This window comes from Gracilinanus agilis, chromosome 2, assembly GCF_016433145.1.
Source record: "Gracilinanus agilis isolate LMUSP501 chromosome 2, AgileGrace, whole genome shotgun sequence".
Taxonomy (NCBI): Eukaryota; Metazoa; Chordata; class Mammalia; order Didelphimorphia; family Didelphidae; genus Gracilinanus; species Gracilinanus agilis.
In genome coordinates, this window is record NC_058131.1 from 1,634,332 (window position 1) to 1,660,147 (window position 25,816).

The 25,816-nt window shown below is 58.7% G+C and overlaps 1 protein-coding gene across 1 annotated transcript; it reads left to right on the forward strand.

Moving 5' to 3' along the window:
* Positions 1–38: 38 nt before the first annotated feature.
* Positions 39–22,722, forward strand: LOC123236903 (lipid droplet-associated hydrolase-like). Its single transcript, XM_044663410.1, has 5 exons — positions 39–148; positions 538–601; positions 10,359–10,512; positions 13,446–13,592; positions 22,520–22,722. Exons 1-5 carry the CDS (start codon positions 39–41, stop codon positions 22,720–22,722), a joined length of 678 nt encoding a protein of 225 aa, XP_044519345.1.
* The last annotated feature ends 3,094 nt before the right edge of the window (positions 22,723–25,816 follow it).

Genomic DNA, 25,816 nt, shown 5'->3' on the forward strand with positions numbered 1-25,816 from the left:
CGCGTTCCAGGTGCGGGCCAGGCTCTGGGCACGCGGGCATGGCCGGAGAGAGGCCCCGCCTTCGGAAGGGGGAGGGCACAAGAGAGCGCGCCCCGCAGGAAGCCTGGGGGATTGCCCTCATGAGGAGCCAAAGCGGGGAACCCCCAAAGTTCTGCTAGGCTCAGAGGAGGGGAAGCCACGCCTAGGGAGTGGGGGATCATCCCAATGCTGAGCCCCGAGGAGGTGCAACCATGTGCCAGCCTTCCCCCGGGCCCAGGGGATTCAATGGGTGCAGGCTGAGGGCTGACTGACAGGGAGACTCCGCGGGCCTCAGCTCTAACTGCGGTGAGGGGCGGAAGGAACAGGCTGAGGGGGTTGGGGGGGGAGGGGTAATGCGCGTGCGCACTGCCCGCTGCAGGCAGTCTCCGTCACCTCCAGGCCAAGCCACGGCTCCACTCTAGCGCGACCTCCGGCCCCGCCAGCCCCAGCTTTTCCCTCCCGCGTCTACGTCACCGCGCTGCTGCCGTAGCCGCGCGGGCCGACGCAGTGACGTAACAGTGGGTGGTGCTTGCGGCGCGGTGGGCGGGAGTCGCAGCTGGCGGTGGAGCTGGCGGTGCCCCAGGTGAGAGAGCTGGGGCGGGGCGGGGAGGGTCGCAGGCGAGGGAGGGTTGCGGGCTTGTGGGGGGAGACCTCCGCCCTCCCACTTCCCCCTGCAGCTCCGGGGCTTCCGCACCTGACGCCCCTCTGGCGGCATAGATTAGGCGCCTGCTGTGTGCGGGGCCCCAAGTGCTGCAGCCCGGCGGAGCCCTGGGGAGGGGGGGCGCCTCTTAGTGGGTGGCGCGTCTGGCAAAGGATGCGTGCCCCCGGCCAGTAGAACCTGCACCGAGGCCGAGGACCCCCGCATTCCTTGGGGCTTGGGTGAGGGGGACCAGGGCAGATGGATACAGAGGCCGAGGCTTGACCCTCCCCTGGCAGCGCTGCCCAGGCTGGCGCCCACTGAGTGCCAGCTTTGACGGTCCTCCCACCTGTTGCCCCCATCTTGGCCCAAGGCTTTGACCAAGGGGTTCGGACCCCCTACCCCGCCCCCCCCCAGGAAGCATTTATTAAGCAACTAGTGGATTCAGTGCCCGAGGTGTCATTCCACCCCGCAAGGGCTTCCCTGGCGGCCCCCTGTCCTCTCTGGTCCTCCGAGCTCCCTTCCTAGTCCCCTCCCCCCCAGCAGGCTCCGTCTACCTTTGATCCCACGTGGGACACTAGAGCTGCCCCTGGGACCGGCCCTGAAGCACCAGCCTGCGACAGGGAAGGCTTGGACATTCCCTGGCTTTCTCCCCCAGACTTTGGCGGGGTCTGGGCTGACCCGGGTTCAAGAAGCCACAAGGGAAGCCCAGGAACTGGGGAAGCCAGCCGAGCTTTACTGCTTCTGCGCATTCCCTGGGCCAGGAGCCTAGTGGGGGCCCCCTTACCACATGAAAGGAATCTCAGGGCCATCCCTGTGGCTCCATCCTCCCATGCCCGCCCCTCACCTCCCAGCCTCTGGCCCACGGAAATGGGCCTGGTCACCCCAGAGTTTGGACTCGGCTTCCTCCCAGTTGTCAGTGGCTGAACCCTCCGGCCTTTTGTTGTCTTTGCGGAGGTTTGTGGTTTTTCTTGTGTCTAGTTTGTATCTGATGGGGCCTCCCCTCTGCTTCCTGGGATACAGTGGAAGCTCCTCCAGGGAGGGGGCTCCTCCGTTCTGTCTTGTTGGCCGAGCCTTTATTAGTGTGTGCCAGGCGCTGCGCCAAGCCCTTGCCAGGATGGTACAGCTACAGTAGCAGGTGGGGGAAGTGAGAGTGCCAGGCAGGAGGAATAATCATGAGGACGGTGCCAGCTATTGCGCCACCCACTGCCTTCTCACCAGGACAGCCCAGGACTCCTGTGGGGTGGCTGGATAAGTAAAAAGCAGTTTGGGGGAGTCCTCGAAGGCTCCCCCCAGGCTCCTGTGAGAGAGGGACCTGGGCTGAGGGTGAGTGTTCTCTGCCCAGGGCCACCCCTCTGGTGGGCAGGATTATGGCACTTTTTGGGGCTCATTCCAGCAGGGATTTCCTCTCTGTCCAAGTGCCAGGGCGCCCAGGCGGTGAGAATGGAAGCCCGTGCCCCTGCCACTGGGGCAGCCCTCGGGCCAGGACTTGGCTCTTGCTGACTCTAATCCCTGGCAGTGGGCAGACAGCAGGATAGTCAGGTTTTGTTGCTGGCGTTTCCATGCTTCCTTCCATCTTGGGTCACTCTTCACAGATGCTTCTTCCCAGGGAGCTTAGTGACTCTTAGTGACCCCCGGATGGCCCAGTCTGGCTGCCCTGTAGCCAGGGCCCTCTCGGCCTCCAGAAAGCCCACAATCTCATCACCCCGGGCCAGCTCAGACAGCTCCCCTGGTTCCCTGAAATACAGATGCATGAGCTGGGCACGGTGCCAGGCCTTGGAGATGCCCAGAAGGGAGGGCAGAAGAACAGTGCCAGCCAGAGCAGACAGTCCTAATGGAGGAGGGAGGAGAGGGCAAACCAGGGGATGAAGGGGAGGTAACTGTGGGAGGGGGGGTGGTACTGTCTGTGGGGCCCCCATGGCTCCGGAACCTTCAGACTTCCTGGTGAGGGGGACAGAGACGCTGGGAGCTCGTGGCCCCAGAGGGCCCTGGCTGGAGCTGAGGGCCCCGGGGCAGGGGGAGCCGGGCTGTACTCTTTCCATGGCCCTGGTTAGGCACCCCCACAGCATATGCCAAGGCTTGTCCTGGGGAATCCTGAGAGGCGCTGGGCAGTGAAGGAATGGAAAGGCCTTTGCCAGAGACTTCTGGGCCTCTGTGCTAATGGGACAGACGGGTGCTTTGGGGGGGTGGAGGGGAATGACCCCCACCAGGGGCTATAGCCACCCTGAATCCCTGTAGAGCAAGGTAGGGGCCTGAGGCCCCAGGGTGGCCTGGAAGGTGGATGGGACCTTCCTTCTGGCGTGGACTTGAGGTCTCCCCAAGGGGAACCCCATCCAGGGCCCCAGGGGTCCCCCCCTTTCCTGCCCACCCAGAGGGCCCTGTGCCCTGGCTTCCCTGCTGCTCTTGTGGAACCACCAGTGGCTTGGCATGGAGGAGGGATGACTCCCCTCGTGTGAGGCCCCTCTTTCTACCCGGCTTTTCCCCCAACCCTGGTGCCTTGGGCATGGCAGGAATTGGACTGGGAGGGTCAGGGGCAGAGGAGGGAGATGGAGCTGCCCTTCTGCCGAGCCTGGCCTGAGTGTCTGGGTGGTGTGTGTTTGTTTGGGGGAGACGTAGGGGGTGGGGTGTGGGTGGGCGCACCCATACTGTGTCCTGCCAGGCTGGGCCTCCCTGGGGTGGAGTGGCTGTGCGGAGGAGGGTGCCTGAGGCGCCCAATCGGCCTCATTTAGCCTTAGTTTTCCCAACTGTAAATGGGAGTTTTAATAGCATGTCCGTCAGGGGGACTGTGAGGCTCAAAGGAGATGGGGTTTAGCCTGGCACCCAGCGGGCACACCCTGAAGTGCCTCGTCCCTCCCTGTCCCGCTCCCCAGCCCGATTGCCTGGGCCAAGTTGGAGGCCCACCCCGGCCTGGCCCTGGCCCCCAGGCCGCCTTCCGCATGCTGGTGGTTCTGTCAGATCTCGTCTGGGAACTGCACAGCTTTGATGACCGTCATTTCTGTCCTGTCCTGGCTCCGCCTGCCCACGAGCAGTGCCGCTTCTCGGTGAGATGAACGTTCCTCTCAGGCCTTTCTCAGTTCTGCCATGAACCTCCAGGCAGCCTCCTGGGGGACAAGGTGCCCCCGGGGCCCTCTGCAGCCCGATTCCTCTTTCTGGCCCTTCTTGCTGCCCGTCGCCCCATCTCATCCCGAAGCGGCTGTGGCAGCGTTCATGGATCCAGAGGCTCTGGGCCGGCTCTCCGGGCTCTCCGAGGGCGCGTGGCCTTGGCCTGCCTCTCCTCTCCGCCTGCACGCGCTCCCTCAGTTTCTCTTCCTTGTCTTGTGAGCCCGCCTGCCCGCCTGCTGCTGGTGGTGACATGGAAAGGCTCCACGTGGCTTTTCTCCCTTTCTATATAACGTGGGCTCGCCGGGCCAGACGGAAGCGAGGCGCGATCAGGCGCATTCTCGTGTCACTGATTGGGCCTGGCCAAGTCTCAGCCTTGGCTCCCTCCTGCCACGGGCTGCTGAGTGGGTGCAGAACACCACCGGCTCGCTCTGGCAGGTCCATCCCAAACCGATGTTCCCCGGGGCTCTCCACCCAGCTTTCCCAACCCGTCCTTCCTCAAGCCTCCGGGGGCTCCCCCTCCCCCGTCTCAGCCAGTCTCCCCCGATGAGATGGCCCAGACGAGGGGCAGCCCCCGCCATCTCTCCCCTCTCCGCCGGTTCCTTCCCCCATCTGTAGACATGCCCAAGTCAGCTCCGTCCTCACTTGCACCTTCACCTCCAGCATTTTCCATCTTTCTAGGCATCCCTCCTTCTCCCTGGCTCCCCTTGAGCCTTAGGTGCAGCTTCTGACCCCTCCAGCCAGACTGCCCTGTCCACGGGCACCCTGGCCTCTTCGTGCCTTCCCTCAGCCCTCATCGCCCTCGGCCTCGGCATTGGTCAGTGCTGGCTCCTCCTTCTCTGCCACTGACTCGATCCTCCTCCTGCTGTGGCCATCCCTCGGCTCCTCCTGCCCTAGGATGCTTCCCGGGCCCTGGAGAGCTCGGCGGCTCCCGTGATTTAACGCCCGTTTGGGTGCCGACCCCCCTCAGATCTCCCCATCCTGCCCCACCTCTCTGCCGACCTCCAGACACCTCCGCCGGACATCCAGTGGACACCCCACGCTCAACATGTCCCAAGCAGCTTGTGATCTTTTCCCCGAAGCCCCCAGCCCTCCTGCCCTACTTCCCTAGCTCCCACCGAGGAGTCATCCTGGGTTGCTCCCCCTCTCCCTCCCCGAGGCCTGGGGCCCCCCTTTGGGGCATCTCCCCAGGAGGCCCACTTGGTGCTTGCCTTCACCTCCTCACGCCCCCTCTGTCACATTTCTGCTGCGGGGGGTCGGGTCTGCCTGCCTCACGCCTCCCCCGCTCTCGTCCAGCCTCCATTCGGCCTCCACAGCTACTCCTGCAGCCTGGCTTGCTCCCCAGCCAACTCAGGGACTCTCTGGCACCCTCAGGAGCCCACGCGGTGCTCGGCTGGGCATTCGGGGCTCTTCCTTGCCTGCCCCCCACTTCCCGGCTTCTCACACCTCTCCCTAACGCCTTCTCGTGGCCCAGGGACCCCGGCCTCGCGGCCATCCTTCCCCCAGGAGCTCCACCACCCTCAGCTCCAGCCTTTTCTCTGGAGCGTCCTCCTCGCCTCTGCCCCGTGGCCTCCGCGGCTTCTCTTGGTGCCAGCTAACCCCCTTCTCCCTGGCGGGGCAGCCTCCCAGCTGTCTCTGTTGGAGATTCCTGACTTATCCTGCTCCTCGCTGGCTGCCGGGGCCGGCGATTCTCGCCGCGTCCGCACCTAGTGGGTGCCGCCGCGTCTTGGCGCCGAGCGTGGGGCTTTGTCGGCTCCTTCGTGCGGCATTTTTTGTTGTGCCTCCTTTGGGAGGGTTTCGGATGCTTGGAGTGCCCGGAATAGTGCCGTTCGCAGCCATTCCCTGCCACCCTGCCCAGAGTCCCCCTGGTTCTGCTCGTCTGACTCGGCTTCAGCTCACGTGAATCTTTCCGGGTTTTCTGAGCTCTTCCTGCTTTGCCCTTTCTCACGGCACATTCGCGGCCATCGCCCAGAGCTTACTCAGCCATTCCCCATTGATGGGTGTCCCCTCGCTTCCCAAATCTTGGCCCCCTAAAAAGAGCTGCTTTAAATCCTCTCGTGCACGTAGGTCCTCCCCCCTTTGGCTTTTGTTTCCTGTTGGTTTGGGATTTCAACCCAGTAATGGTCCTGCTGGGGCAAAGGGCGAGGGCTCTTTTGTGGCCCTTTGGGCAAAGGTCCAAATGGCGCTCCTGAATGATTCAGTCAGTTCACAGACCGAATGAGGAAAGCCCGTAGGCCCCGACTTTCCCGTAATCCCCGCCGAGTCTTCGTCACTTCCATTTTGGTCCTAATAGCCAGTCCGGTGGGTGCGGGCGGCACCTGCGAGTGCTTTAATCTGCACCTCTCTGAATGGCAGACTCAGAGCACTTCGTGCCCGCTTGGAGAGAGCTTGACCTGCTTTGTCTGAGAACTGCCTGGTCCTGCCCGCGGTCCGTTTGTGAGCTGGGGATGACTCGTGTTCTCCCTCATACACTTGACTCGTTTGTCTTTAAGGGACGCGGCCTTTATGGGAGGTTTCCTATAGAAATATTCGCCCCTTTACCCTTCCTCTGAGTACTTCTCCATCCTGTTTGCCCGTTTAATTTCCGGCCTCCCCCTCCCTGACTTGCCCCTTTCCTTTCCCTCCCACTTTCCTATGGGGACGACAGCTTTCTCCACCCCGTCGGTGTGTGTCCTTCCTTCGGGAGCCAGTTCTCATGAGGTTCAGGCTCACACGTTCTCCTCCATCTCCCCCCTTTTGGGCCTCTTTATCTTTCTGTTGTTTATTTCTCTCTGTGTTCTACTTTCTCCTTCCCCCTCTTCCCGAGGCATCCCCTTCCTCATGCCCTAATTTTGTCTTCTTTGTCATCCATCGGATCAACTCGCACCCTCGCCCCGTCTCTGTGTTCTCCTCCTCACGGCCCTACCTAGCCAGGACAGAGTTCTTCGATGTTACAGGGATGCCCCCCCCCCCCGAGGGCTGGACGAGGTTATCCTTAGCGAATGCCTTTGGACTCTCTTTCCTGTTGGGCTTTGGACAGCCTCTCGCTCCTTGTGTCCGAGAGTCCAGTTTCCCTTCAGCTCTGCTCCTTTCGCCAGCCATGCTTGAAAGTCCTCTATTTCCCCTTGAAGAATGATGCTCAGCTTTGCCTCCCGGGGAGGCTCCTCTGGGGGCCCTGACGAGGAGGGGGAGGCAGGAGGAGGCCCGCTTCCCTCCCCTCCTCTGTGTCAGCGGACGCGCTCCGGCCCCTTCACGTCTGCTTTCTTACCTGCTGCCGGAACTCCAGAATTGGCTCGCCTTTTCCTTCCTCTTATCCCCTTCTGTGGGGCCGCCGTGCATTTTGCTCTGCTGGCCTTTGCCCTCCTCCCAGGCTGGCACCATCCTCGCCGGCCTGTGTGCCCTGCTTGGCTCTTCCTGGAGCCTCCCTTTCCCAACACCTGCCCGTGTGCCCAGGCCGCCCTCCGTTCTCATTCTCACTTCTGGCGGCCCCGCCGGGGGCGGCACGTTGGGGCGGCCCCACCGGGGGTGGCACAGGCACCTGCCATGTTGGGGCGGCCCCGTCTTGGGGCTCGCTGCTTGGCCACCCCAGAGCCTGTCCCATGACGGCTGCGCTGTGCAGAACTCTCGGGCCTCTGGCCTCGGGGGGGCCCCGTGTCCTGGGGGGCTCAGGCAGAGGAGAGGCGCGCTTTAAGCACGCTGGGCCTCGTTCTAGATGCTTGTCGGAAGTAGTCGGACGGGTTCCAGCTCCACCCGCGCTCTGTGAGAGGCCTCGCTCGCTCGCCCCTTCCCACCCCGGCCTCCCCGTCTTCTGTCATCTCTGCTGCTCTGCTGAGGTGAGGGGAAGCCCCGTGGTTTGGGGGCTTTGGGGGACCCGAGGGGGGTGGGGGGGGCGTACTTCTCTCATCATTAAATGTGATCCGAAGCCGTCTTTCACAGACTATCATGGTTTGCTGTTTGGGGTCTCTTGGAGAACAGCTTCGTTTTCGTGGCCGTTGGCCCGCGCAGGGCGGCTCTTGTGTGTGTGTGTGTGTGTGTGTGTGTGTGTGTGTTTGTCCCACAGGACAGAGATTTGAGGCAGAGATTATCCCCGCCTCGTGTTTTTGCCTTTTTGTGCTGTGTGACAAGCGTGTGTGTGTGTGAGACAAGTGTGTGCATGTGTGTGCATGTGTGTGCCAAGTGTGTGTACGTGTGTGTGACGAGCATGTGCATGCGTGTGTGCGTGTGCATGATGAGTGTGGGTGCCGAGCGTGTGTGCATGTGTATGACGAGCATGTGTGTGGGTGTGACAAGCGTCTATGTGTGTGCGTGTGTGTGACGTGCGTGTGTACGTGTGTGTGACGAGCGTGTGTGCGTGTGTGACGAGCGTGTGTGTGATGAGCGTGCATGTGTGTGACGAGCGCGGGTGTGTGTGTGTGACGAGCGTGCATATGTGTGCTGAGCGCGGGTGCATGCATGTGTGCGACAAGCGTGTGTGCAATGAGTGTGCGTGTGTGTGCTATGAGCATGTGTGTGTGACGAGCGTGCATGTGTGAGATGTGCGTGTGTGTGCGACGTGCGTGTGTGCGACGAGCATGTGTGCATGTGCGACGAGCATGCGACGGGCATGTGTGTGTGTGTGCAACGAGCGTGTGTGAGATGTGCGTGTGTGAGACATGCGTGCGTGTGTGCGCCAAGTGTGCATGTGTGTGGTGTGTGCGTGTATGCGATGAGCATGCATGTGTGCGACTAGCATGTGTGTGACGAGCATGTGTGTGCGTGTGTGCATGTGTGTGCCACGAGCGTGCGTGCGTGTGTGAAGTGTGTGTGTGCGTGTGTGTGACGAGCGTGAGTGTGTGCGTGTGTGCCACAAGCGTGCGTGCACGCATGTTCTCTCCCACCACACGGGAGCAGACTCCACGGACGCGGGGTCTATCCTCGCTCAGCACATTTAGGCTTAGGAAGAACAAAGGGTCCTTCTGAGGAGAGATTCGGCTTTCGGGCGGCCGTCCGAGGCCCTCCGGCGCGGCCGTCCTGCCCCGATGCTCGCTGCTGCGTGATTCCGGCCAGGTCATCGACCCTCTCAGCCTCCGTTTACTCCTCTGTTAAAGCGGAACCGTTTCGAGAGCCCACCGAGACGCGAGACGCGGCACTTGGCGAGCGGCCCTCAGAAAGGGGATGTGGGCGGGAGGGACGCGTCCGAGCGGCCGGTGACCCGTCCAGAAGCTGCAGGGAGGCCCCACGAGCCCCCGTAGCTGCCGTGCAGAACGCCGAGGGGCCCCTTATCAGCAGGTTGGCCGGGCACCGCGCTTGGGGCGGACAAACACAAAGGCGGTCCCTGCCCTGCGGGCTTACAGCCTGCTGGGGAAACGCGGTGCCAGCGCAGGCCTGCCGGGCAGCTCCTGTGAATACCGAACAGAGGGAAGGAGCTGAGCCTGCCAGGCCTTGAGGGAGGCTTCCAGGAAAAAACGGCATCTTAGTGGGGGCTTAAAGGAGCCGCAGAGAGCAAAGCCTGAAGCCGCCAGCTAAGAAAGAGAAAGCAGCCGGTGGGCAGCTACGGAGGGGAATGAAGGGAGGTCTCGAGCATCGAGTGCCGCTGTGGGCAAGGCCGGGTGCCGAGGGCTGGGGCCGTGCTAAGAGTGAAATGATACTTCAAGTGTTTTTATTTTATTTCTTTAAACTCTTAACTTCTGTGTATTGGCTCCAAGGTAGAAGAGTGGTAAGGGTGGGCCATGGGGGTCAAGTGACTTGCCCAGGGTCACCCAGCTGGGAAGTGTCTGAGGCCGGATTTGAACCCAGGACCTCCCGTCTCTAGGCCTGGCTCTCCATCCACTGAGCCACCCACCTGTCCCCTCAAGTGTTGTTTTTTAAAGTTGATTCTCTGACAAAATATCTGCCCAAAGATCCCCGCTGTGCCCAAGCCGAGTCAGGACGGAGACGCCTGCGTCGGCCCGGAAGGACAGGACGTGGGGGGCGTTTTCAGGGTGACCGATTCTAGTTACACATGCAGGAGGAGTGCCCTCGAGGGGGCTCTTGGGGATGGGGAGCTGGACACCCTCCGGAGCTGACTGAGTAGCCTCTGGACACTGTGGGGAGGGCGGATTGGACTGAGAGAGAACGAGATGGACCCGCGGAAGAGATGACGACCGGACCCCTGGTTAGAGGGAGGGATGGCGGCCGGCCGGTCCACGTTGTCCCCGGCACCCCGCTGATGGCAGGAGCCGCCCAGGACAGCCTTTGGCACTTCGGGTGCAGGACAAGAGGCGAGTCTCCTGGGTCAAACAGAGGCCAGCGGGTTTTGGTCCAGAGTCTCTTCCATGCTGTCTTCCTGGACCGCTTTCCCTCTGCCCTCTGCCCTCTGCCCGCTCTCCTCAGGCCAGCTGACCCCGAGGCCGGGAGAGGTGATTGTCAGGGAAGGGAGGCTGCGGGGCCCAAATGCCTTCTGAGTGGCTGCTCTCCCGGTGGCCGGCGGAATCCGCGTGGTGTGGGCTTCGTTGTTCCTGCAGCCCGGGGTCTCGAGAAGCAGCGTCGGGACGGCCGGACGCCTCTCCCTGCCTCTTGGCCCGGCCCTCGGCCTGCTCGAGCCCTTCAGACTTGTCTGGAGCCCAGCTCGCTCAGTAACCTCCTCTCTTGTTTCTCCCCATTACAGACGGACGTGGCAATGGATGAAGATGTCCCTCTGCAGGAAGAGTTTCTGGCCTGCCACGGAGCCGAGACCCAAGTCCTGAAGTATGGACCGTGGAGCGACCTGTCGAGCCCCGGCTCTCACGGCAGCCCCAAGCTGCTCGTCCTCGTCGTTGTAGGTGGGCAGCCCAGGAAGAGGAGGCAGGCGTGGAGGCGGGCGGGTTCCAGCGTGGCCTCAGACACTGCCCAGCCGTGTGACCCTGGGCAAGTCACTGAAGCCCGTCGCCTCCCCTGGGCCACTCTTCTGCCCTGGAACCGGCACACGGGATTCAGTCTGAGATGGAAGGTCGGGTTTAAGAAAATAGGAGGAGAGGGGCAGCTGGGTGACTCAGTGGATGGAGAGTCAGGCCTAGAGGCGGGAGGTCCTGGGTTCAAATCCAGCCTTAGACACTTCCCAGCTGGGTGACCCTGGGCAAGTCACTTGACCCCCGTGGCCCACCCTTACCGCTCTTCTGCCTTGGAGCCAATACACAGAAGTGAAGGGTTTAAAAAAAATTAAAAAGAAAAAAAATCGGAGGCGTTTTCACAAGAAGGTTCAGAACCTTCCTGGTGTGCTTCGCTATTTTGGCACAAGATGTTTTGCAGCGAATGCTTTTTCTCTGCTTGCATAAAGGATTGAAGGCCTCAGCAGTGACAGCTAACAACGTCAGCGATTCCTGCCCACGACCAGCCTCCGAGATCTGGGGCTCCCCTAAGCTTCGGGCATTCTCAGACGGCTCCTGCTTTAGGAATTGTCCTCCAGTCCCAAGCCAGCAGGAAGCCGAGGCGGCGCGTCCCCCCTTCTGGACCGTCGGGTGCCCGCGTGGAGGCTCCGCAGTTTCTTAGTCGGTGTTTCCAGTCTATCGTCCCCCAAGTTCTCCAGCGCTTCCATTTCTCTGAAAGCCATTTCTTCAAACAGAACCTGAAAAAGAACCGAAGGGCAGAGGGGAGGGCAGGGAGAACCCAGCAGAACCGGCCACCCATGCAGCTCGCCGTGCTGGCGCCCCCTCCAGGGAAGGGCAAGCCCTGCTTTCGGCTCTCCTTTGGGCCCGAGCTTGGCCGGTCACCTCTACGATGCTCACTTCATTCCTTGCACGTTGGCGCAGTAAGCGTTTAGTCAGTGCCTGCTGCGTACCGGCCACTGCTAAGCTCTGGGCTGCCCTCAGGGAGCTCCTCACAGCCTAACGGGGGAGACGACAAGGAAACACATTGGTACAGGCAAGCTGGGTCTGGCCCGAGTAACTGGCTGAGCGCATGGAAGGGGGGATCTTCATTCAGACTTTAAGGAAGCCGGCGAGGTCAGCGGTCCTGGCAGAGGAGGGAGAACGTTCCCAGCCCGGGCCCGAGAGACGGCCCGAGAGAGGAGAGAGATGGGGAGGCCTGTTTTGGCACAGCCAGGAGGCTCCCTGCATGGACGAGGATGGCTCACGTGAGGCTTAAGGAGCCTGGAGGGCAGAAGATGAAGTAGGGCTTGACACGCCGGGCCGAGCACCTCGTATGGGCTCTTGAGGGGGACACGGAGCCTGGGGGATTTCTTAAGTTAGGGGTGACGTGGTCAGATCTGGGTATTAGGAAAAGCCCTTTGGGGGCTGAATGGAGGGTGAACTGAGAGAGCCCCGAGGCAGGCTCCTGCCTCGGTCCAGGCACGAGGTAAGGAGGGTTTGCACCAGAGCAGGGGCACAGTCAGAGGAGAGAAGGGAGCGCCCCTGAGAGATGCTACAGAGGTGAAGCCCATGGGCCTGGCCACCATATTGGATATGGCGGCTGGAGAGAGCCAGGAGCCCAGGGAGCTCCGAGCTTGTGAACCTGGGGGCTACGGGGAGAGGGTTGCCCTCAACAATAAGAGGGAAGTCAGGACGAAGAGACGGTTTGGGAAGATCAAGAGTTCTGTTTCAGACACGTCGAGTTCCTTATGTCTACTGGACATCCCTTTCGAGATGATGGATTGGAGGTCAGCAGAGAGGTGGGGGCAGGATGGAGAAGTCTGGGGAATCGTCAGCGTAGCAGCAGCCATTGAGTCCAAGGGAGTCGACGAGAGCCCTGAGGAAAGAAGTCCAGAAGGAGAAGAGAAGAGAGCCTGGGGGACACATACAGGCACCAGCCATGACCTGGATAAAGATCCATCCAGCAAAGGAGACGGGAGGAAAACCAACGAGACGGGGTCCTGCCAGCCTAGAGAAGAGACTTTAAGGAGGGCCGCTGAGGCTACGAAGAGCTCAAGGGGAAGAGGATCGAGGAAAGGCCATTGGATTTGGCCATTAAGAGATCCTTGGCCAACACGGAGTGAGCGGTCTGTGGAATGATGAGGTGGGAGCCTAAAGCAGAGGAAAGGCCAAGAGGGAATAGCCGAAGGCAGGCCTGAGTCCAGGGAGGAGCCTTGAATGAAGTGAGCCTGACGGGGCCGTAGGAAATTTCATCCAGGCCAAGGATTCCCCAAATGGAAGCAAGGGGGGCTGCAGGATGGAGACATCTCCAGGGCTCGCACCCTGCTGATGAGGAGGTGGAATGGTCCAGAGCATGAGGAGGGGGCTTCAATCAGGAGACAAGGGCCATGGGCAGAGGCATCTCTGTGGGCCTCTGGCAGCAGAATGACACACGGACCCTGAGAGAGAGGGCTGCTAATCCACGATCGAGGGGACGATGCGCCGAGAAAGACTGCAAGGGAGCAAAGAGTAGCATAGTGTCGGGGGAACCCCTAGACCCCAACTGCGGGCCCAGAGACTCACGAGTCCACACAAAGCTCCTGGAAAACGGGGAAGCCTCGGACAGAGATGAGACTCAGAGCAGCGGTGCCCGGTGGGTCCACGTCCCAGGCCTAAAGGGCCCGTCAGATCATTAGCAGAGTAAGGGAGGCGCCTCGTCCCGGCCAAAGGCTCGCAGGGGCCACAGAAAGAAGAGAAAATGGAGAATCCTGACTTAAAACAAAAAGCTTCTGCAGGAACTCTGAAGCTGGCATCAGAAATGTTAGCTTGGGAAAGCACCGTTAAAGGTCTGGTCCCCGAGACACGCAAGGGTGCCCCGTCCCTGCTGCGGGCTTCCCTGCAGCCATCTGACTGTGCCCTTCTTTTCACAGGTAACCCCGGCATTCCCGCCTTCTACCTGTCGTTCGCCAAAGCTCTGTACCTTACCCTGGAGAAGCGCCACCCGGTCTGGGTCATCAGCCATGCTGGCCATGTGATGGCCCCCAGTGGTGTCAAGGTGACCAAGGAGAGCCCCGAAGGTGAGTGACTGCACAGACTAGCCCAGCCTTGACCCTGCTTCGTGGGGGATTGCCGGGCTCCCGGCACTTCAGGGTCCTTTCTGGAACTGTTGGGCTCACGTGGCCCATGTCAGGGGAAGGCAGGCAGGCCTCGCGTTTCCCAGGACGGCCGGAGGGAAGCCGAAAGCCTGTAGGCTCTTTACCTCTTTGGTCCCTGACACTGGGCGAGTTTGGGGGAGACGTTCCTCTACCGAAGATGAGCTTTTCTGTTTGCTAATCACTGCATCAGGGGGCACTTCATGGAACACCTCTTATAGGCCAGACTCTCTGGGAGGCAGTGTAAGGGGGGGAAAGGGGTTTCTGAGTAAATATATTTAAGATCGGTCGCCAGAGGATTGAACAGTTATCAATCCTCAATGAAGAATAATCTCAAGTCAAAACTGACTTTTATGGAAGTTTATTTACAATTGAGAAGAGAGAGGAAGTAAGGAAATGAGAACCTAGGCCAGGAGGTAAATGACTCCGATCCTCTAATGAATCCAGGTAGACCTGATTAACCCTCAGCCGAGAGTCAGAGGGCCAGAGAGGCCCGCAGGGGAATGGAGCAAACTTCATTCAGAGTCTATTCAAGAAGTTCCTTCAGAGAAGTTCAGGAGGATTCAGCCTTTCAGCTCACCACGTGGACTTGTAAAGAAGGTACTGAATGCACTCACCAAGGTCTCAGCGTTCCACGAACCAGGAAAACTCCTTCACCAGAAGACCACTTGGCCGAGTGAGGAGCCCTTTTTAAGGGTCCCGTATGCGTCACTTGCTGTCCTTCTCCCTACCCCGCGTGTCCAGTCACAACAGACGCTTCTCTTCGGATGGCCTGGGGACGGTCAGTGGATTCTGATTCGTCCCCCACTCTAGCACATGTGGGTCACAGACCTCCCAGAATGAGAGGTGCTCTCGCCTTTGGTGATTAAATCTAAAGATGGGCCGTGTAGACTTAATGGAATTATCACAGCAGTGGGGCGGGAGAGGAGAGCCCCAAAGTCCTTATTCTCAGAGAAGTTCACGGTCTCCCTGGGAGAAGAGGAAGAGCAAGGACAAGTCCAGGCTGAGTGAGGTGGTCAAGACTGCCAGGGCATTTGGGGGTGGGGAGGGCAGTCTGTGGTTCATCCCCGGACAGTGAGGAAAGTGGACAGAAGAGCCTTTTATACCTGGCCACAATGGAGGAAGATGAAAGTCCATCACAGGAGAAAGGCACCATTTTGGAGACTCACTGGTGGAACGCAATGACTAGAATTAGAAGAGGAGCAGATAGCAAATTTCTCTAAAATCTGATGCCTGAGACGTGCAGGGAACGGACACTAACAGAGGAGACCAAGAGCTGTTCCCCAATAAGCAAATGGCCAAAGAATGGTGGACAGGCAGTTTCCAAGGGAAGAAACAGAAGCTCACAACAACTGCATGAAAAAAACATCAAGGCGAAGTTTCACTTGGCACCCATCTTGTGCTGTAGGAGCAGACGCACTATTGTAGAAACTTTTGGCATGTGTACCCCAAGAGTCACTCAGGGGCACATCAGGGAGACCTCTCTTGGGCCGATCCCCCAGAGAGGTTAAGATGAGGGAAAGGACTCGAATGCACAAAAATAGAGGCATTTTTTGTGGCTGTTTCAGTACTCTGATGGATGTGGATCTCATTGCAGACATCTGAATGAACAAGCAAACAAATCAGTGCATGGAGGGGAGGAATAATGGAAAGGCACTCCCTAAGGATCTAGCTCTGGGGAGGAAAATAGAGAATCAGAGGCCACCCCTGCTCTGCAGGAGTTCACATCCTTGTTGGGGGACAGCACGCGGAGGAGGTTTCAGCTACAAGCCAGGTGGAAAGTATTTATTACGTTCATTTTCGAAACATTTTTGACTTCCAAATTCTCTTCCCCTCCATCTCTCCCTCTCCGTTGAGAAGGCAGGGAAACAACTGAACAAATGAATCTGCCAAGTCAAGTAAAGGGCGGGAAAGCCCTCTGCTTCAGTCTGTGCTTCGAACTCCTCAGTTCACTCTCCATTTTCCATCGTGGGTCCTTTGGGGTCGTCTTCGTCAGTGACCAGGACTCTCGCAGCTGCTCACCCGTACAGCACTGCTCGGACTTTTCACGGTGCCCGAGTTCATCCGGCCTTCCCTGACGCTGTCCCCTGCATCAGTCCTACCATTCAGGAGCATTCCGTCACATCGTGTACCCCAACTTATTCAGCCGTTGCCCGGCTGATGTCCATCCTTCCACTTCCCAATTCTTATTTTGTGTGCATGTGGTTCCTTTTCCCTCCTTCTTTGATCCCTCTTGATAGTGGCATTGCTGGGTCACAGGTTAAGTTCTTTTTAGACAGAGTTCCAAATTGCTTTCTAAAGTTCACAATGCCACCAGCAGTGCCTTTGTGGATCTCTTTTTCCACAGCCCCTCCAGAATTGGCCATTTTCCTTTTCTGCTGCCTTAGCCATCATGAGCTAGAGAATTATTTTCACGTGGTCACTGGTAGCTTGACTTGTTCATTGAAAATTGCCTGTTTGTATCTTCTGATCATTTAACTGTTGAGGGAAGGCTCATATTCTTGTAAATTTGACTCGGTTCACTGTATGTCTTAGAAATGAAACCTTTATTTCAGAAATTGCTGCAAAGATCCTCCCACTCCCCAATTTCCTGTTTCCTTCTAATTCTAGCTGCATTGGCTTTGTTCGTGCAAAACCTTTTTAATTTTGTGTAACCAGAATTGTCTGTTTTTACTGCCTGGGATCATCTCTATCTTTGTTTAGTTATAAACTCTCTTTCCCTCTTCATAGGTTTGACAGATAATCTCTTCCAGGCTCCTCTCACTGGCTCAGGATTTCACCCTTTTGTGTCTTAGTCATGTACCGTTAGAAGTTTATCTTGATATAGAGTAGAAGATGTTGTTCTGCCAGCTTTGGGTACTGTGTACCTAATTCATTTCCCTGATCACCCTCTCTATCTCTTATCTTTAAAAAGAAAACAAAAACAAAAACAAAACCACTTCATCTTCTGTCTTGGGTTCAGTTCTAAGACAGAAAAGCAGGCAGGGCTAAGCAGTCGGTAACTTTCCCGGGTCACACAGCGAGGAAGCGTCCGAGGCCAGACGGCACCCCTTTACTTTGATAATCACGCTTTTGGGGTATCCTTGGAGGTCAAGCATTGCTCGTGAGCCCTCCTTCCTTCACATTTCTTATTCATTCCTTTGATGATTTTTGACCTTTAGTTCTTCCACATCGATTTTACTTTATTTTTCTCTTAGTGGAGCTGAACAAGTAAATGCATTTAGGAAGTCTTGTCCTTTTGACTCTCTGTACTGAGTCTGTCCAGAGCAGTTAACACTCCGCCTTTGCTTTAGTTGTGCTCCAATAGCCGCTTCATGCACCCTGCAAGGTAGAGACGCTCGTCTGGGGCTGCTGTCCTGCCGCCTACAGGAAGTCCTCCCCCCCCCCCCTCTTCTCTCTCTCTGTCTCTCTCTCTCCCTCCTTCCCTCTCTCTGTCTCTCTGTCTCTGTCTCTCCCTCCCTCCCTTCCTCCCTCCCTCTCCCTCTCCCTCTCNCTTTTATAGGCTCACCTGGGATCCCAACCAGTGCATATAATCTTGCTTTTATGGGACGAGAGTTCCAATTAACCGATTTACAAAGTTTTGGAAAACAAAGTTTGTGAACTGAGGACGGCCCATATTTTGCCTCTGTGCTCACACGCTCTGGCCCTGCCTCTCTCAGACTTGCATGCTAGGGAGCTGCTTTTCTCTCCAAATTTGGGTTTCTGCAGAAAAGAGGTGGTAGAAAAACCTGGTCGCTTTCGAGCCTTTCAACAGATGTCTCTTTCTGCGCCTGAGCTGTGACTTTTGCACATGGTATAGAGAAGGCTGGCTACCCAGGCATGAAAAAAGAAATGTGCAAACAAAAAACCAGCGGCGGAAAGGTGAAAAGGACCAGACTTCCTCTCCCTCTCCCTCTCCCTCTCCCTCTCTCTTTCTCTCTCTCTCTCTCTGCCGTTTGCTTTCTCCAGGTCTCCATCCAGACGGATCCCCGGAGCTCCAGACAGCAGCGGGTGGCTGCAGGGAGCCCACCACGCTCCCGGAGAGCCAGGTCACCACAGCAGTAGCAGCAGCAGCAGCAGGAGGAGGAGGAGGTGGCGGAGAAGGAGTTGGAAGAGGAGGAGGGGAAGGAGGGACAGGGAGGAGGGGGCGGAGGAGAAGAAGGCGGGGCCGGCCGGGTTTAAAGCCCATTAAAGGGGGTGGGGGAAGAGAGGGAGCCCGGGAAGGGGCTGATAGATCTTGGGCTGCGGAGTCAGTCAGCTGAACCTCTAGCTGTAGGAGCCCGGGAGCCCGATCCTCAGAGGAGGAGGAGGAGGAAGATCGCAGGCAGCAGCAGCAGCGGAGGCGATAGCAGCCGCCCTATCCACAGGAGCTCCAGCGGCGGGNCCCTCTCCCTCTCTCTTTCTCTCTCTCTCTCTCTCTCTCTACGTTTCCTGTAACGACTGCCAAGCAGCTTATATCGTCTGCAGGATTTTAAACAGAACGTCTCCATCTCCTCCTCATGGGCTTTGTGGGGGGCCTCTAAAGATGCTGGTGATTCCGTGGATTTGTTTTATACCCCGAAACTTCACTGCCGATTTCCCTTCACGGTTTCAGCGCTGTCTTCAGTGATTCTCCGGGTCCCGTCACCTCAGGGAGCCACGTTTCTCGTCACCTTTCCTTATTCCCTGCATCCTTTTCTGGCTTTTGAACCCCAGCTAGCCTTCCGAGTTCAGTCCGATCTCAGTGATGATGACGGACGTCCTTGCGGCACCCTGACCTTCCTGGAAGGGCTTCTCGCTTACCACGACTGAAGGTAAGGCTTAAAAAAGAAGGTGTTCAGCAGAGGAAACAGAGGGCCAGGCCTGGAGACGGGAGGGCCTGGGTTCAAATCCACCCTCCAATGCTGCCTAGTGACCCTGGGCAAGTCACTGCACCCCAACTGCCTGGCCCTTCCTGCTCTCCTGTCTTAGAATCTGTTCTGAGGAGGCGTTCAGAGAGGAGGAAGAGGAAGAGGAAGAGGAAGAAGAAGAACGTCTTCTGCACTCTGCGTGCCCCGTGCCGAGCCCGAGCAGGCCAAAGCAGCCTGGTCTGGCTCTGCCCGTCCGGAGAGAGCGAAGGCCCAGGCCGGAGGGCGGGGGAGCCTCGAGGCGTTTGGGGACGTGGCGTGGCGAGGCCGCCTGGACCGGATGCCCCAGAGGGCGGCTCGGCCTACATCCGGGACCTCCTCCTGCTCGTGCAGAGAACAAAGGACAGCAGGAGTACCCGGTGGCTTCCGGCCTCGAGGGGCAGCTGGCCTTGGAGCGCTCTCCCTGGGGCTCTGAGGGAGGACCCCAGGGAGCTGTGGAACATTTCCGTTAGGCTTGGATGAAAGCCCACCCGGGAGCCTCCCTCCCTCCCAAAGGGCTCACCCTGGGGAGCAGCAGCTGGTCCGAGAGGGCAGCGTTCGGCTCTGGAAGGGTCCTGGCGGGCCCTGCAGGCTTCGGGCCTCGCCGAGAAGCTGCCCAGATCGCCTCATCGTGGCCTCGTTTCCGAAGTCTGATTAACGTCCGAAAGGGTGCTGTGCGGAGGCCGGAGGGGGTCGGCCGGGGCTGCTGCCCCCTCGGCAGTGGTGCTGCCGTGCCCGGGCTGGGCAGCCTCTGCGCGTCCGAAGGGCCTTGGACTCTCCCGGCCTCACAGGAGCCTGTCACGCCGCCAGGGAGCCCAGCACCGAGCCTGGCACCAAGCCTGGCAGGCTTCTCAGGCCCTCCGAGGAGGCATCCGGGGCCTTCAGGGCAGATCGATTCTGCCCACGGGCAGGGCCTCGATAGGCGGGAGAGCCGGGGCGGCCTGGCACCTGGGCAGTGCCCGGCAGAGCAGGTGCCAGCCGGCCCCCAGCCTTGCCTCCTTGGGGCACACCAAGAGCCTGGGGGCTCCAGGAAGACTAGCGAGAGTCGGAGCCCCGAGAGCTTGTGAACACACAGCAGAACCGGGTCGGGGAGGCCAGAACAATCAAAGGGAGGGCCGAGGGGCAGAGGAAGTCCAGGGCTGGACCACGACGTCCCCCTGCAGAGGGTTCCCTGAGATGTTGTCGAGGGGCTTTGGGAGAGCGAATACGGGCCGGCGAGGATGGAGGCCGCCGCTGCGGAGGCTGAGCGGGATCGTCTAGGTCCTCCCTCCTTGTCCTGGCCCTGGGAGGCCGGCCTCACCCAAGCAACGGACCCGCTTCACAGAGGAGGCCAGTGGCGGGTGGGAGAGGTTTTGTCCGCCGTTTCGGGGTTCTTAAAGGGAGAGACTCAGAACTGGGGCCTCCATTTTTTGGTCCTGGGCCCGGTGCTTGTTCCCTTGTGGCCCCGGTTACCCCTGGGATTGCGGAGCCCCCTCGAGGCTCCTGCCTTTACTAGAGGGCCGGGCGCCTCCCGAGATCCTCGGGGTCTGTAGGGCTCCTCCGGGCCCTTCTGCCTCCCTCTGAGGGCTGCTGGCTGTGGACCGGACAAGGTAGCCGCTCCTTGGCTTCTCGGCTCCTTGCGGAGGAGGCGTCTCATCCCCTTCTTTGAGATGCCACCGTAGGGAAGAGCAAAGACCCGGCATCTGCGCTTTAGCTCGGGGGCCCCCTGCCTGCTGCCCTGGTACGACAGGCCCCGCGGCTCCTCCGGGGCACGTTGAGCAGCAGGTCCATCGGGCCATGGACTCGCTTGGCTGCCTGGAGGACTTAGATGGCTGCAGCCTGGCAGCGGTGGCTCGTGCCAGAGAAGGGAGCGTGGGGCTCCTCGCTGGCCACAGACACATATGAAGCGCCTGCTGTGTGCCGGGCCCGGGCTAAGCCCTGCCTGGGTGCAAAGAAAGAGAAGAGACATTGCTGGGAGCTCCTGCATACATGCTGGCTCTCGGCAGAGGGCAGGCACCGGCATGGAGAGCCAGGAAGGCTTCCTGCAGAAGCGGGACTTTCTCGGGGAGCCGCCCCGGGCCAGGAAGAGAGGGATGGCCGAGAAGCCCACGTCACCAACGAGGGGTGCTGGGGAGGCTCGGATAGAAGAAGAGCGGAAAGGGGGAAGGGCAGCTTACGGACGAATCCGAACACTGAGGGATCGTTTGGCCCTAGAGGCGATGGGGAGCCCCTGGAGCTCAGAGTAGGGCGCGATGTGGTCGCGTGTGACACTGTGACTCTCGGGCTCGCACAGAGCAGAGGCGAGACCTGCGGCCACCCTGGGAAAAAGGGGGCCAATCCTTCAAACCTGTTTTCTTCACCTACAAATGTGGGATCATCCACCCCAGAGGGAGTGGCTCCCTGCCAGGGTTGTTGTACTAAAAGAGAGACAGACAGACGCCCAGAGAGGGAGCGGGCAGAGAGCAGGAGATGGCGAGCAAGGTAGAGAATATGAGAGGAGAGGGAGGGAGAGAAGAGGAGGCGGAGAGGGAGACAGAATTGGGGTGTCAGGCATTGTGCTAAGTGTGTCTGAATGGACTCCGTTACTTGCCTCACAGATGATGTTAGAATACTGGACATAGTGAAGGGATGCTGGGCAGGGAGATTCGGCGGGGCGGTGGGGGTGGGGGGGAGCAGGGGCTCAGGAATCCAAGATAGCCTCTCTCCAGGCGGAAGGGGAGGGACTAGACTGGTCAGAGGGCTGCTAGGCCCAGCTCGGCTAGGTCAGGTAGAAGCTGGCTGGCACCCAGGCCATGAGAAGGGTCGCCAAATCGGAGCTTCGGTGCCATTCCAGGGCAGGCCTTGGTAGAGCTGGTCCCCCAGGCCTGGGCAGCTTCCTCAAGTCCCTGACTTCCACGAAAGCAGCCTCCTTCACCCTCCTGTTCTTTGCCCTCCTTCCTGAAATGGCTTTACTTGGTTTGCTCATCTGTTTACATGTCATGAGCACATCCTCCCTCCTCCAATAAAATGTCATCTTCCCGAGGATGGGGCCTGGCTTTTCTCTCTCCCCAGTGCTGACCAGCACCTGGGTCCTGAGAGGTGCTGAATTGGGTGCTATCTATAATAGAAATAGCCCAATAGATAAGACGAATGAGGGACCCGAGGGGGCCATAAGTGACCCAGTGTGGGTGACCATGGCAAGTCTACAGAGGCGTCACTCACCTTCACCCTCCTTTTCCTCCTGGGAGGTGACCACTGAACACCAGTACTAAGGGCAGAACCAGAGGGTTCTGAGACCCCGATGTGGGGGAGCCTTAGCAGGTCCAGCAGAGGCTGAGAGGGAGAGCGGAGCTATGGGGGGGCTGCCCTAGCTTCTGCACCCAAGCAGGACCACCATGGCATGGGGGTGGGGGTGGGGACCTGAAGAGCGACCACTCTCTGGGCAGCAGACTTCCTTCACTAGGGACAGCAGGTGGGTCCATCTGGCCATATTGTCCAAATCACAGAGGGAGGAGATGTGCAAGAAAAAACTCATGAGGACAGACTTACTGCCCATCACTGTGCCAGGAGTGAAGATACAGGGCACGAGGGGAGGGCTCCAGCTCTCCTCAGAGCCCCTACCATATGCAAGAGAGCAGGGAGCATGACAGGGGCTTGTATTGGACCCTAGAAGGAACAGGGAGGAATCCAAGAGAGGGGGAGGGAGAGCAGAAGAAGCAGACTCTTCCTGCTGGGCAGAGACTTCTGACAGAAGTATGTCACCCCTCCCCATTCCTGCAAAAATCCTTGTCACTGGGGCAGGCTGGGCTGGGCTGGGCTGTCTACCTGGAATAATGCCAGAGGTGTGCTTGCACACACACACACACACACACACACATACATATATATTTGTAATGAAGCCTTTTCCTGGACTTTCTCAGGAGTTTGCTTTGCTAATGCCATTGGGCTGAGTCTCATGGCACCAAGCTTGCCATCACTGGTGGGGGTGGACTGGCCGCTTTTCCCAGAAGGGGTAATCCCTTTGAACCCTTTTCTGTGTTCCCTCTACAGACCCTGGTTCTGGGACAACAGATGATGTCTTTGGGCTGGAGGGCCAAGTGGAGCACAAGCTCGCCTTCCTGAGGCGGTACGTGCCGGGGCCCCAGAAGCTGGTGCTCATCGGTCACTCCATCGGCGCATACATCCTGCTGGAGATGATGAAGAGAGCCCCGCAGCTTCCGGTGCGTACACTCCTGTATTGGCGGCCGTCGTGATACTGGGTGTTATTTGTTAAGTGTCTCAGAGGCTACTGACAATCCATATGGGCAAGGCAGAGCAAAGGGTCAGTCCTACCATGAAGGTCAGGGCTGATGGGGGTGAGAGGCAGGATTTGAACACAGATCTCCCTGGCTCCAAGGTGAACACTTTGCCCAGTGTACCCATTTGCTGCTCCCTTAGGAAGCAGAAATCAAGACGATCACACAGCTCTGGGAGTTAGCCCAGTTCCTGACCTGGTTCTGCAGAAACTGCAGCCCAGCCACAATTATTTATTTAACTCCTCCTGTGTTCCAGGCACCGTGCTAGTTGTTGGAACACAAGCCCCAAGAATTAAACCATTCTTGCTCTCACTGATGGGGGTCCCGGCAGGTACGGACACTCCATATACGCAGTACAGATGATTAGCCAAGACGAGTGTCCACAAGGCAGCTTGGGAAGGAGGACGTGAGCCGTTGCGGGGAATCTGGAGAGGCTTCAACCAGATGCTCGAGGTGTATCCGTGAGGTAGAAGTGAGGGATGAATACATGAAAGAGGGATGGAGAGAAGGACAGACACAACATCCATTTGGCCAGCTGGACGGGCAAGCCTGCCCCGCTGTGAGATGTGGCGATGGTAGAAACGAGACGCCTCGGCAGCCGGTCACATAGGTGGCGTGAGGAGTCCAGCTCAATGCCAGGCTGGTGAACCTGGGAGAGGAAAGGAGCCGCCGTGTGCTGCCTGGGACAGAAATGAAGGCGGCTGGGAGGGGGGTTCGAGGGAAAGAGAATGATTCGATCAGGGTTAGGCAGGCCTCCCAGCTCGAAAGGTCCAGCGGGCAGGTGGCGACGGGCTTGAGGCTTTCATGGGAGCCTGGGTCTGGATGTAGGTCCCCAAGAGAGCGTCCTGGCAGAAGTCCAGATACCTGCAGTCAGATGGCGTGATGAGTGTGACGAAGCCGTCAGCCAAGGAGTGGGCAAAGGAATGGTCCAAGGAGGGTTCTGAGAACCCAGAGAGAAAAGAAGCCAGGAGAAGAGGGGGGTCAGCAGCATCCAGGGCTGCACACAGGCAGAAGACAATGAGGACTGAGGAAAGACCATTGGGTCTGGCACTGAGGAGGTCCCTGGCCACTTGGATTAGGGCAGCATTAGTGAGGAAGCTGGACTGGAAAAGGCTGAGGAGTGAGAAGAGAAGGGGAGGCTGTAGGTGCAGACGCCTTTTTCAGGGAGTTCTCTCCCTTTTTTCTCTCTCCCTTCCTTCCTTCCTTCCTTCCTTCCTTCCTTCCTTCCTTCCTTCCTTCCTTCCTTCCTTCCTTCCTTCCTAACCTTTACCTTCTGTCTTAGAATGGATCTAGGGCAGTTGGGGTTAAGTGACTTGCCCAGAGTCACCCTGCTAAGAAGTGTCAGAGGCCAGATTTGAACGCAGGTTCTCTTGGCTCTAGGCCTGTGGCTCTATCCCCTGAGTCTAATGGAGGTTGGTTAAGGATGTAGGGCTGTTGGGCACGTATGATGGCAACGGCGAAGGGATCAGGGGGTAGGAAGAGAGTGATGGAGGTGGCTATCTGCTGGGGAAAACAGGAGGAGACAGGATCCAGGGGAGATACTTTGGGTCTGGCTTTGGCAAGGAGAAGGACCTTTTGTTTGCTCCGAGAGAGGAGGAAAGAGCAGGAGATAAAGCTGTGGGGTTTTCAGATAAGAGAACCGGCCACAATGTTTTCAGGAAATCTGAGCCTTGGCCTTCAGCTGAAAGAGAAGACGAGGAGGGGGAAGGAGGGGAAGAACTGCCAGAGGGAGGAGGAGTTTGAAATAGCTTCTGTGGGGAGGGAGAGGCTGTTTGTCAGGGAGCAGGCGCTTGGGGGTCAGATCCCAAGAACTGGGGACGTACCCCTTCACGGCTATTGTAGGACTTCCACTCGCTCAGTTTAGCAGGAAGCAGATGGTGGGAGAAGCCAGGGCTGAGGTCTGGCCCAGCAGCAGGACTTGGGAAGAAGGGGGAGGGATTTGAGAGCCGAGGAGAGTGTGGCCGAGATCTCCAAGGGTTAGGGTGAAGGCAGAGCAGGGTGGCTTGAGAAAATCTCCAGAGGATCCACAGAGGCCTCCATGAGAATGAAGGACGAGGATGTGCTAGAACTGGAAGGAGGCCGAGGTAAGGCCAGGTAGGGGAATGCGCAAGGGTGAAGGCAAGGTCTGAAGAGTGACTCTGGTAGAGATTGTGGGATTCTGGAAGGCTGAGGAAATGGAAGTTTGGGGGACATTGGTGTAAGGGCCGGAGAAGGGGCAGAAAGCAAGATGGCAGGCCCTAAGCTGAATGGGCTTCTCCAGAAAGGAGGTGGAAGGAGCCAGGCGGTGGTAGCCTGGTGCTGCTGTGGCTTTGATTGGGTGAAATCTTTGGCTCGGTGGACTTCAGAGGAGAAAAGGTCCTGAGTGAGTCTGGACGTGACCCTTCTCCTGCCTTAGCAGCCATGACTTTGCTCTCTCCCGTTTTCCCTCTTTTGCTATCGTCTCTCTTCCCCTCACCCCTAGTCTCTGTGTCTTTTTCATAAAACAAGCACTTATTGCTCATCCCCTGTGTGCCGGGGGCCGGGCTCTCATCTCCTTATCGCCGGATGGTGCCGCACCACAGAAGTCGCCCTAGATCTTTACTCATATCACACTTGAATCCAATCAAGCTGGATTTCAGAGGCCATTCTGCCAGATGCAGCCCAAATCTCAAGCCGCAGTGCAGTGGGAACAGCTCCAGAGTCGAAGAGTTCTCAAGAAATGCAGAGAACGTCCCTCTATGCTTGGCTCTCATCAGCAGGCCAAGCAGCCACGGCTTGTGACAGCTTGGAGAAGCCGAACAGATCAGCTCTGACTCCTAGAAATGGGAGCCGCCGCCGGCGAGTGGCAGGGAGAAGCAGGCTGAGCTTCCTCCTCGAGGCGGCGGGGTCAGGGTCTAGCCAGGAGCAGACTATGTGTGGGGGGGGGGGTGCCAGGACCCGGGGCGAGAGGAGGCCTGGCCACCATGACCTTGCACACGGAGTGCTCCCAGCTCAAGGGCAGACCGAAGAGGGAACCTTCACGTGGGGGCGAGCAATCTTGCCCACAGAGAAAAGAGAACGCTCAGGAGCAGAG